The sequence below is a fragment of the Diaphorina citri genome, unplaced genomic scaffold (assembly GCF_000475195.1).
Source record: "Diaphorina citri unplaced genomic scaffold, Diaci psyllid genome assembly version 1.1 scaffold1811, whole genome shotgun sequence".
Classification (NCBI taxonomy): domain Eukaryota; kingdom Metazoa; phylum Arthropoda; class Insecta; order Hemiptera; family Psyllidae; genus Diaphorina; species Diaphorina citri.
Genome location: NW_007379237.1, coordinates 16,175 through 28,488, shown reverse-complemented (window position 1 = coordinate 28,488; position 12,314 = coordinate 16,175). Strand labels below are relative to the sequence as shown.

At 40.6% G+C, this 12,314-nt stretch overlaps 1 protein-coding gene across 1 annotated transcript in view; it reads left to right on the top strand.

Annotated features, from left to right (window-relative positions):
* Positions 1 to 12,314, top strand: part of LOC103517323 (A disintegrin and metalloproteinase with thrombospondin motifs 20-like) — a 42,722-nt gene that overhangs the window by 15,274 nt on the left and 15,134 nt on the right. The window contains exons 5-8 of the mRNA XM_026829457.1: positions 394 to 428; positions 9,661 to 10,129; positions 11,096 to 11,245; positions 11,534 to 11,680. Of these exons, the coding sequence (XP_026685258.1) occupies positions 394 to 428; positions 9,661 to 10,129; positions 11,096 to 11,245; positions 11,534 to 11,680 (801 nt within the window). The remainder of the gene's footprint in view (positions 1 to 393; positions 429 to 9,660; positions 10,130 to 11,095; positions 11,246 to 11,533; positions 11,681 to 12,314) is intronic.

The window sequence follows — 12,314 nt, the reverse complement described above, 5'->3', positions numbered from 1 at the left end:
TAACAGCCTGTTAGATTGACAGCCCTGTTAAGCCTATACCAAGAGTCTATTATTATTATTATTACCCCTTGGATCTTATTTTAGCCCCTAACAGCCTGTTAGATTGACAGCCCTGTTAAGCCTATACAAATCAAATCCTAACAGGCCCTCTAGGGACCGAATAACATAAAATCCACTGTTAAGGTAGAAACACACTAATATCACTTCACATCACGTGAGTTCATGGAGAGTCAGAAAGATGTAGGTCAAAGTTTTCCCATAATATTGTAGGTAATCTCGTTGAGGACAGCCACACGTCACGTCACGTGTCGTGATGGCAGTGTGTTTCTACTTTTAGGGTTACAAATGCTGCTTCATTCAAATGTTAACAATCAAAATTCACATTTTTCACAGAGAGAAGTTATGTCATGTGGACACGGTCACTCAAGGTCGCCCTATACAGTGCATTCATAAAGTCCCCCCCCCCCCACCTTAATTTTAGAACCGATGAATTTAGAAACCTGAAATTTTGTATACGAGCCTATATTTACCTCTAGTTTCTTGTAGGCTATGTAAAAATTCAGGGACTTTTTCAGCGTCGGCCCCAGGGGGGCCAACTTGAAAATCTTAAATGAGAACCCCCTGTTTGTGAAACATCATATCAAAGGTCTTAAAGAACGTAGTACTTTGGTACAAGTTTGAGCTCGATCCGATAACCAGGGCCGGAGTTATGGCCTATTCAAATTTTCATATTTCCATGTTCTTCTGCCAATAGGGGAAGCACCAAAAAATAGGAAATTCATATCGATTGGTGATTTGTGCTTCAAAAAGGTCCCACTAATGGTTCATGTTGAAATTCAGACCAAAAAATGAAATTTAGACTTCCGGCCCTGATGGCATTATTATTTTGTGATTATTTTTAAATGGCGATCTCCCTCTATTCTGTTTTCAGACAAATGTCGACGGCCCCGTTCTCTCGTCCAATCAGAGTGCAGGATTTCTCCAGTGACGAATCTGACGGGGACGAATGACCTTAGGCCCCCGCCCCGCGCCCCCACTGGTAGTAGAAAACAGATAATAGCAATATATATATGAAAAACACATATGGTGGATTTCACCAATGGCTTAATGGGAGATTTCACTCGTGGGAGAATTTTTAATGATCCAATAGGAGTGTTTAATGATCCAAAAAGGAGCTTTTAATTATCCAAAAAGGAGTTTTTAGTAATCCAAAAAGGAGGTAAAAACTCCCAAAAAGGAGTAGTTATAAACTCCTCTATAACTCCTCTTTGTTTAATTAAACACTTCTCTTTTGATTACAATCTTCCCCACTGGTAGTAGAAAACAGATAATAGCAATATATTATATGAAAAACACATTTGGTGAATTTCACCAATGACTTAGTGGGCGATTTCACTAATGAGAGAATTTTTAAAGATCCAAAAGGAGTGTTTAATGATCCAAAAAGGAATTTTTAGTGATCCAAAAAGGAGGAGTTTTTAAAAACTAATTTTTAGATTATTGAAAACTCCTTTTTGGGTGATTGAAAATTCTCCCATTAGTGCAATCTCCCAATAAATCATAGGTGAAATCTACCAGTAGTCAACTATTTGTACAGGGTGTATTCAGAAAACTACTTAGATCACATAAAAAAAAAAAAATGTCTTCTAAGGTCTGAACAAAACTGGATTCCTTAACTAAAAGATGATCATAACACCTGAAGAAGTCGCACGGTGTGGCCCAAATAGGGCCGGTTATTTTGAGGAGGAAAATGACCTGATAGTCAATTCCCAGCATTTGATACCAACCAACCATTTTCTGAAGCTTTGTAAAGGAAGAAGTAGTAGTTGCAGTACGGATTTGGTAACCCTTGTACTGGGAGCCAGTCTTTTTTTTACGTTCCTTATCCTAAATACCTATAGGAAGCAAAATAATGTATTGGGTCTTTTTTTTATTATTATTTTGGACAAGGTATAAGTTCTTCTCACCTTGTTTTTGTTTAGGTATTTTTGGGCCGGGATTTTGTACCAAGCGTGCCGGTGCGCGAACGTCAGGAGTTTTAGGCCTCTCGTATTTTGGAAGCGTAGTCGTGCGACTGACCGATCTTACCACAGAGTTCACAGTTAATCCCGAGTTTAAGAAACACTGGCTAACATCTAATTTTGTGTTGACGCACCATAATCTAATATATAAAAATTAAAAATGAATTTGAAATAAAATAATAGAAATTGAAAAAAAAATTACTGGTATGTGGAAATCAAATGGGTGACGTCGGAGAAAACCCTTGACACTGTGTTAACTCTCAGTGATAAGGTCGGCCATGAGTAGCGCCAAGTTACTAATCGCGCTACTTAAAGTTGCGCAACTCCACGCTGCCTAAAGTTGTGCGACAGGTCTTGGGTTATCAGGAAAGTGCAAAATCTCTTTGTCCAAACATACCCCCCTCTATGTTTCATAGTTTATCATGTATTTTATAGAGAAAGAAGTATATAATTTAACCAAATGATTTCGTAGACTTGTGTAGCCTAAAGGGCTGCATTAGGAATTTAGAACAGTCGTATCTTGTTTTTTAATGTAATTCAACTTGAGGTAAATTTAGGGGATTGCTTTCAATTTTTTGATCCTAAAAAGAAAGATTTCCGAAAAAAAAAAGAAAAAAAAACCGTGTAAGTAGGGTAGGTGGCTAAAAAATGGACAGATATAAAATAAACACTGCCTACATCCCAGTACTCCATGTTTCATTACCTGTCATTTTCTATAGGTTTGATATACCCTATATTAGGTCTTGGGAAGTAATGAAGCTCCTCCGAGACTGAATCTCGGATGGTCGCGGGTTCAAATCCCAGCAGAGTCAGATTTTTAAGCTTAGTACTTGGAAAAAAGAACGAGCCAATTGACTTTTGTTTTCACCTATCGGCGAAAGATTTTTTTTTTTAGAAATTTATTTTAAAAGGGGCACGACTTCGAATGTCATCAGCCCCTTTTGTTCTTTATTAAACCAAAGAGTACAACAAGAATAAAAGGAATTTTAATTGTGTTATGCATAAGTCTGGAAGCTCAGCTTTTCGTGTTCGCCCAGCGAGAAGCGAAGGAAATACTTGGTGTTGAAATACATCAGTGTGTTGATCAGCGTGTGAGGAGAATAGGCACCGAGCTGTTTCGACTCCCAGAGGTATTCTTCTTCCACCCGAGTTACTATGACATCTGTGAATAAATATAATACTTTTGCTAATATGTTCATCAGAATAAATGCGGCCTCTGGCAAAGCCACTGTATGCGATTTTGGTAGTAGGGCAGAACAGAGAGTTGACTCAATTCACAATAATTGATACCTACTTACTATTCTTGCGTAACTGCGGCCTCAGCTAGCTATAGCTATGTTACATTTGTAAAAAATACATACATGTTCCTTCGGACGATGGTCTTGGTAATAAATCGGTTGCTGAGCATAAATGCGGCCTTCGGCCTCTGCCAAGCCTCGTGTACTTCTTTTCGTTAATACTTAAAAGGCAATGCGGCCGCTGGCAAAGCTAGCTATGTTACATTTGTAAAGAATACATACACTGGTGCTGGATTGGCGCCCAGTTTTTTTGTCCATGTATTTACCTGTATCGTTGTATGCCTTGATGAAGTTGTGTGCTATTTCATCCAACGTACTGATGAAGGTTCTATAGAAGGGATCACAGAATATGTTGTCTATACGATCGTGCTTGATGAGATAGTATTGAATACACAGGCAGAGATAGTACATCGTGTCGGGAGCGTATTCCGAACCGTTTGGCCTTCGAACCTGAAAATTAAAATGCAATTTCTTTGTGTTATTATGTCACAACTTTGGTGCTCACTTTCCCACTACATAGGATTTTTTCCACTACATATCTCAATAATCCTAACAAATGTTTACCTACCATGCTGGCACCGGTCGCTATGCGCATTTACATGTCATAGCTACTCATTTTCCTCACGAGGCTGAGTGGGCCCCGCAACAGCCAGTCACGGGATCAATCATTTGCATGATACAAATTTCTTGACCCCGCCGGGAATCGAACCCGGGTCTCCCGCGTGCAAGGCGAGTGCAGTGACCACTACACCATGGGAGCGGACTGGAGTCATGGATAGGAGATCTGTTTTCAACAGTTTGGGGCCCCTACCCCCGGCTAAGTCTTTGTCCTATTCACCCTAGTATTCTGTCATTTGGTGATCTTACCCCTAGTCATTTGGTGAACTTACCCGATTCATTTGGTGTACTCACCTCTTTGATAAAGAAGCACAAAATGAGGTTCAACTCATCTGGAGTCATAGATAGGAGATCTGTTTTCAACAGTTTGGGGCCCCTACCCCCAGCTAAGTCTTTGTCCTATTCACCCTAGTATTCTATCATTTGGTGATCTTACCCCTAGTCATTTGGTGAACTTACCCCGATTCATTTGGTGTACTCACCTCTTTGATAAAGAAGCACAAAATGAGGTTTAGTTCATCCGGAGTCATGGATAGGAGATCTGTTTTGAACAGTTTGGGGTCCTATTCACCCTAGTATTCTATCATTTGGTGAACTTACCCCTAGTCATTTGGTGAACTTACCCCGATTCATTTGGTGTACTCACCTCTTTGATAAAGAAGCACAAAATGAGGTTTAGTTCATCCGGAGTCATAGATAGGAGATCTGTTTTGAACAGTTTAGACAGCTTGGGACCCCTACCCCCCGTTCCAGCACCGGATCGTTCTAGCTCCAGATTCTTCTGAGCTATGAACTTGTTGAGAGCGTCTACTCCAAGCATGTACTGGGGGGGATAAAAACAAGACAATCATTAGCCCAGACGTAAGGCGCCATAGAAATTCTTGGGTTCGATTTGCACTTGTTCTATAAACACAATATGTACATTGCTTTCTATCGTAGCAATGAAACAACTACTACATTGGACGCATGTGGACAGTGTCATAGCATGCCCCTCCCGTAGTATGTCCTTCAGATCGGCGATAAGAGACACAATACACTGCTGATTTACCAGAAAGTAACCCGTTGCCAGAAAGTAAGAATGATACTAATCCAGATAGTTTGGTACCAAGAAGTATTTGCAATCGAATATGAGTGCAAATTTACTTACTGATCATCTACTTCTTCCTAGCTTTTTCCTAGTTAAGGGTCGGCTTTTCTTGTCAGTCTCTTCCAGTCCGCTCTATTATGTACCTCATTTCCTCATTTTTGCTTGAAACGGGGGGGGAACCCTCTTTTTTTTTTTTTTTTTTTTTTTTTTAAGTATAAGACATAATCAAAGAGGTAACCAGGCGACAAATATGAAAAGGTCGGCATACCTTTCACGAGTTTCACGTGATAGGAGACAAGGGAAACAATACCTTCCATTTAGATGCTCGGTAAACAGTGTAAACACAACAATCATGCACGTGACATATTAGCACAAAGGGACGGGCTTGTTCTGAGCTGAAAATAAATCAGTATGCTTGTACTGCGAAAAGATTATGCAACGTAATAAAGAGCCTTAAAGGGGGAAAAGCACGTCAAATACAAAACTCCCATGTAAAACATTTGAATTCGATGCTCGATGGATCCATTTTCCACGTTATCTTCAACAGCCTGAAAAAAGCAAGATAAACCGAACCTGAGTTACATTACCCACTGTCCACTGTGTAGCTACACAGGACTTTTTTTCTTTCTTTTTTGGAGAGGTTTGACGGAAGGAACTGTAACTGCTAAGGTCTTATCGTCCCGAAAGCGAAGAGAGAGAAAAGATAGGATAGGAGAAAGCCAGCCGTTCCGAGAACAAACCTTAACCCTTCAGGATAAAATCCGCCCCGGGTGGGAATCGAACCCGCGGCCTAGCGCTTACGAGGCAGACGCACTACCAACTAAGCTAACTAGGCTGGCTGTTGAAGTATTTGCAATCGAATATGAGTGCAAATTTATTTACTGATCATCTACTTCTTCCTAGCCTTTTCCTACTTAAAGATCGACTTTTCTTGTCAGTCTCTTCCAGTCCGCTCTATTATGTACCTCATTTCCAGATATCTGCTTCTCACGTAGATCTTCGTTCACACAGGTTTTCCATTTCTTCTTTGGTCTACCTCTTGCTTTTTTTCCTTCCACTTCTATTCTTGCAACTTGCTTCCCGACACAGTTCTCGTCTCTTCTCTCTCGTCCATACCACTACAACCTTCTTTCTTGTATTTTCTTTGAATAGAACCCTTAAAACAATCAACTTACCGGCTCTGATGAGAGGCATACTACGGGATGGGCATGCTACGACACAGACCACAAGCGTCCAATGTAGCAGTTGTTTCATCGCTACGAAATAATAACGGCGGTGAAACACTCATCTTTAAAAAAAAAAAAAAAAATTCCAGATATCTGCTTCTCACGTAGATCTTCGTTCACACAGTTTTTCCATTTCTTCTTTGGTCTACCTCTTGCTCTCTTTCCTTCCACTTCTATTCTTGCAACTTGCTTCCCGACACAGTTCTCGTCACTTCTCTCTCGTCCATACCACTACAACCTTCTTTCTTGTATTTTCTTTGAATAAAACCCTCAAAACAATCAACTTACCGGTACTTGTGCAGAAGTCACGTCCGTGGAATATTGCTACCAAAGAAACTATTCTTGCAACTTGCTTCCCGACACAGTTCTCGTCTCTTCTCTCTCGTCCATACCACTACAACCTTCTTTCTTGTATTTTCTTTGAATAAAACCCTTAAAACAATCACCTTACCGGTACTTGTGCAGAAGTCACGTCCGTGGAATATTGCTACCAAAGAAACTGGCACAAACGAGCAGTGACGAGTGTTTTTATAGGGTTAGGTTAAACGCAAGAAGGAGTTTTCACAATTAGAGCAGTGATTAGTGTTATTATGGGGTTAGGTTAAATACAAAAAGGAGCTTTTCTTTCCCACGGACGTGACTTCTGCATAGTTACCACGTTAGGTTAAAAAAATACAAAAGGGAGCTTTTCTTTTCCACGGACGTGACTTCTGCATGATTACCCTCCTCCTTCACATGGTAGGTGCCTACCTTACTTCATGTGCTTCACTGCATTAGCAGCATGTAATTGGCTTTAATTTGATGGCATGAAACCAATGCACTGAAGCAGAAGTGATACCTACTAAAGGAAAAAGGAGTGCAATGAGGAGAAAGAAAGGTATTTACTACGAGAAGTTATTTAAAGATCAGAGTGGGAAGTGCAGATTCATTCATGGAATAGGCCCTGGCCCAAAGAATGGACTGAACTGACAGTTTTACACTGACTGCAGGGCCAAGAACTGGAAATTTACCCCATCGAAAGTCATGATTGAACTTTCGAGTAATCAACCACACAAAATTGGTTCTCATTTGTCCAATTTCACAGAATTAATGAAACAGTCCATTGCTCATTGCTTGTCATGAAGTACCTACCTACTAGGAAAACGTGCTTGTCATGCATGTAGGTACTGTTTCACAATTAGAGCAGTGATTAGTGTTATTATAGGGTTAGGTTAAATACAAAAAGGAGCTTTTCTTTCCCACGGACGTGACTTCTGCATAATTGCCAACTTACCTTCAGAGACACCTCATTATTAGATTTAACCCTTGTCTCCACTGCAGGGGCAATAGTGGTCACCAAATTGGCTTTCGGTGCAGCTAGATTAGCAGGGGTTTCGAATTTCCTCTTATTGCCACCCCGTCCGGTCCGGGGTGCACCCATAACTCGAGTAATAGAACTAGCGGGAGGGATCGGCGTGTGTGATGACGACTGGGTGCCCCCTGTAATGAACATACACAGTACATAGATAAAAGTTTTTTTATGTACCTCGGTACCGCTTTCGCATTATTTCAAGGGAAGAAAAGAAATATCTATTGAAATTAAGACCAATAAAAGGTAAGTACGAACTACGAACCTTACAGTAGAAATTTCACAAACAAGAAAAGAAAGTTGTGGCATAATGATACTAAGAAAAAGTTGAGTCCAGCCTAGTTAGCTTAGTTGGTAGTGCGTCTGCCTTGTAAGCGCTAGGCCGCGGGTTCGATTCCCGCGCGGAACGGGATGATGGGATAATGTTCGTTCTCGGAACGGCTGGCTTTCTCCTACCCTGTCTTCCTTCTCTCTTCGATTTCGAGACGATAAGACCATAGCAGTTGCAGTTCCCTCTGTCAAACCTCTTAAAAAAGAAAAAAACTCCTAATCCAAGTGAAGTGTATTAGTTATTATTTCATCTTATTTCAAAGCAAAGAGCCCAAAAATTTGACCCTACTGGGGTTTGAACCCGGAACCTCCAGTGTAATACCCAGCGGTACAACCGTGTATGCACTTACCTGCGGATTGTCTAGATCGGCCTGAGCTACGGCGTAGAGGTGTAGATCGTTTCCTCTTGCGAGGAAGTTCCTCTTCAAAATCAGGGTCATCCACATCTTCAGAATAGTCCGGACAGAAATCTGAAAGCAAAAAGAAGTAATTTTTCGTGTTCCTGGTAAAAAGACCTTTGATTTGATATATATAGGTCGACCAGGTTTGGATAAGTCCTTCTATGGGGACAGACAGAGTGACAGACCACACGACACCGAAGCGAATACAATAGTTCGTCCATTATAACTTTTTTTTATTACTATCGTAATAATAAAGGAAGGACGGGCTGAAAAACGGGGTCAAGTGGATTGGAACACATTACATGCCTTCAGGGCACACTCCATTTGTTAAGGGTTTATTTAAACTTGCCCTTGGGATCAATTTAATTTGAAGAAACCATTTACTGATGAAAATTTGTAACAATTAGGAACTTACTGGGCCGACCGATCATTTATAGCTTACCTTCGTCAGATTGGTACATGCCAGGTGGAGATTTCATGGTGGAGGTGGCGTCAAACACCAGATTCCCTTCTTCATCCACTAGATATTCAGTGGGTATAAAGTCTTCGGGAGTTTATTTAAACTTGCCCTTGGGATCAATTTAATTTGAAGAAACCATTTACTGATGAAAATTTGTAACAATTAGGAACTTACTGGGCCCGACCGATCATTTATAGCTCACCTTCGTCAGATTGGTACATGCCAGGTGGAGATTTCATGGTGGAGGTGGCGTCAAACACCAGATTCCCTTCTTCGTCCACCAGATATTCAGTAGGTATAAAGTCTTCGGGTGTGAGGTGGGCACTTTCCACGTATTTCCCTGAGAACACATAAAGAAAAGAAATAAAAAATTGAATCGAGGTTTCCCTCTGAGGGAATAGCTCCAAGAATTCTTGCGGCATTCCCCCGCTGTATAACAAAGCTATAATAAAGAGAAAAATATACATACACATGGGTATTATGACATATCTGGGTCAACTCAAGTACTTTTTTCGATATCTCTCAAGGTAGAAACACACTACTATCATGTCATGTCACGTCACGTGAGCTCAGATGTAAGTAGTTCAAAGTTTTCCCTATATTATTGTAGGTAAATTCGTTCAATGGTCTGGTCTTTGAAGATGCATGCTACGTAGCATCTTGCGACTTGCTACTTGCGACGTGTTACCTCAGTGTGAAAGCCGCCTTAATGAGCTTTCCCTATAATCAGAGTGAGCTTAAATTTCCAAGTAATGAGAAGAGACCCCTGTTCAAAGTAAGGATAACTTTTAAGTAGAGGTTATGTGACTATACGTATGTACTGTTCTCACTGGTACTATCTCATCCACACCTCCACTAACATCTCCACTAGACTTACCGGAACTAGTAGCACCTCCACTAATCCGTCTCGTATGTACTGTTCTCACTAATGCTATCTCATCCACACCTCCACTAACATCTCCACTAGACTTACCGGAACTAGTAGCACCTCCACTACTGGCCGCCAGACTGCGTCTCGTATGTACTGTTCTCACTAATGCTATCTCATCCACACCTCCACTAACATCTCCACTAGACTTACCGGAACTAGTAGCACCTCCACTACTCCGTCTCGTATGTACTGTTCTCACTGGTACTATCTCATCCACACCTCCACTAACATCTCCACTAGACTTACCGGAACTAGTAGCACCTCCACTACTGGCCGCCAGACTGCGTCTCGTATGTACTGTTCTCACTGGTGCTATCTCATCCACACCTCCACTATCTTGTATAAATCTGGCAGCTTCGTTACCCTCATCTGGACGAGTTTCGGACAGACTTGTGCTGGCTGGAGGCTGGTGGAAATGAATAGATAATCAAATAAATCAGTGAAGAATAAAATAAGGACAAGCTGTTCTAAGTTACAAGTTATTTGAACACACCTAATGTTTACACTCGAACCTGTCAAATACAGCAGGTGCGCTTACTTGGGTGAGGTTTCAAAGTCAATGAGCAGGAAAAATAAGAACGTTTCTGCGCATTTCGTAAACTTTGACGTCACGCCTCTTTGAACTTTTTCATTAGAACGCCAAATGAAAATTGAATTTTCGACTTTTCAAAGTTACTTTTACTGAGTTTTGACCTCGAAGCAATTGGCAATTACAATTACAACTTTCTTTAATTAATATTTTGAACGCTTTGTGTTGGCGGGTTTTAGTCTTTTCCTCCCAGGCGGGAATCGAACCTGCGGCCTAGCGCTTACAAGGCAGATGCGCTACCAACCAAGCTAACTAGGCTAGCAAGAAGAAGAAGAAAAACAACGAAATTGATTTTTCTTTCAAAAAGTTTTTTTTTAGATTTAATATCAAATCAAAAAAAAAGTTTTTTTTTTAGATTTAATATCAAATCAAAAAAAAAATCAAATCTCAAATTCTTTGTGGCAAAGCAGAGCTTTTTCACAACTTAGGGGGTATCACAACATTACTAAGTGCCTCCTTTGCAATCAATTTCCATGTTTCAATAATCTTTTTACCCTGTTAATACCGCCACTGGTCGCTACTCGATTAAAGTAGCTACTCAGTTATCCTCACAAAGCTGAGTGCACCCCGAACTCCAAGCACAGAGCTGAAAAAAACCTCGGCCCCGCCGGAAATCGAACCTGGACCTCCTGCGTGTAAGCTGGAAGCAAGAGGTCTTTTTAGATGACAAAAGTATATTCTGTCAAAGTTAAGCAAGTGAGTAATTGACTTGGTCTAATTATGATCTCTTACTTTAGTCTAAGTGGACCTAATCTAATTCTTGCTCTGTTTGTTTTTTTCTTCCAGTTTGAGTCTGCCTCATGACCAAGATCCCAAATGTCTCTCACACCGGTCCACAAGTACAGGATACAACGTCATGTCTAGAGCCCTGGACAATTATACTTACCCTTGGTCCTGGTCTAACTGTAGTCGACACTACCTCACGGAGTTCCTAGAGTAAGTGTAACATGCCCATTCCGTAGTATGTCTAGTCCGTAGCATGTCTAGTCAGGATACAACGTCATGTCTAGAGCCCTGGACAATTATACTTACCCTTGGTCCTGGTCTAACTGTAGTCGACACTACCTCACGGAGTTCCTAGAGTAAGTGTAACATGCCCATTCCGTAGTATGTCTAGTCTGTAGCATGCCCATTCCGTAGTATGTCTAGTCCGTAGTATGTCTAGTCCGTAGTGGATACAGCTTAATGCCAGTTTTTCTAATGCAAACGTTGTATGGTGTGCAGCGCAGGTAATGCCGAGTGTCTGAGGGATGAACCTATCAAGGACTATTTGAGCGAGAGGAGACAGCTGTGGCCTCCAGGCGAACATTTCACCGGGGATAGGCAATGTGAACTTATACACGGCAAGGGCATCCGGCTCTGCTCTTACATTTTAAAGAACAAGCACAAGTCCTCACGATGATTGACTGCGGTTCAGGACGAGCCAGCCAATTTAACATGGCTGGAGATCATCAACCCAATCCATGTCAGAAAAGAAGAGATATCCTTTTTTTATTCTGCCATCACCATTCGGCTACAGCTGAACAACAACAACAACAACAACATGAACTTATATAAATATAATGACCCACAGAACTTATATACGAGTATAATGACTGCTGAAACCTTCCAAGAGAACAACAACATGAACCAACCTCAGTGGTGTAGATTAGCACTGTGGCCTTTGAATCTGGAGGTTAGTGGTTCGAGTCCAAGTCAAGTCATGGAATTCAACTTATTGGGCGGGGAACGACATTTATCAGAAGTAGTTGTGCTTAACACAATCAAAATACCTTTTATTTTTTTTATTATTTTTTTGTAATGTATAAAAAAATGTATAATAAAAATGTATAGAATGTATAAAAAAAATGTAGTGAAGCAGAGCCTCTTTTGTGGATATCACCAGGATTACGATAGAACCGCTCAAACATTACAGACTTTCCGGATGTGTTCCAAGGGCCGAAATTGAAAAAAAAAAAAAAAAAAAAAAAAAAAAAAAAAAAAAAAAAAAAAAAAAAAAAAAAAT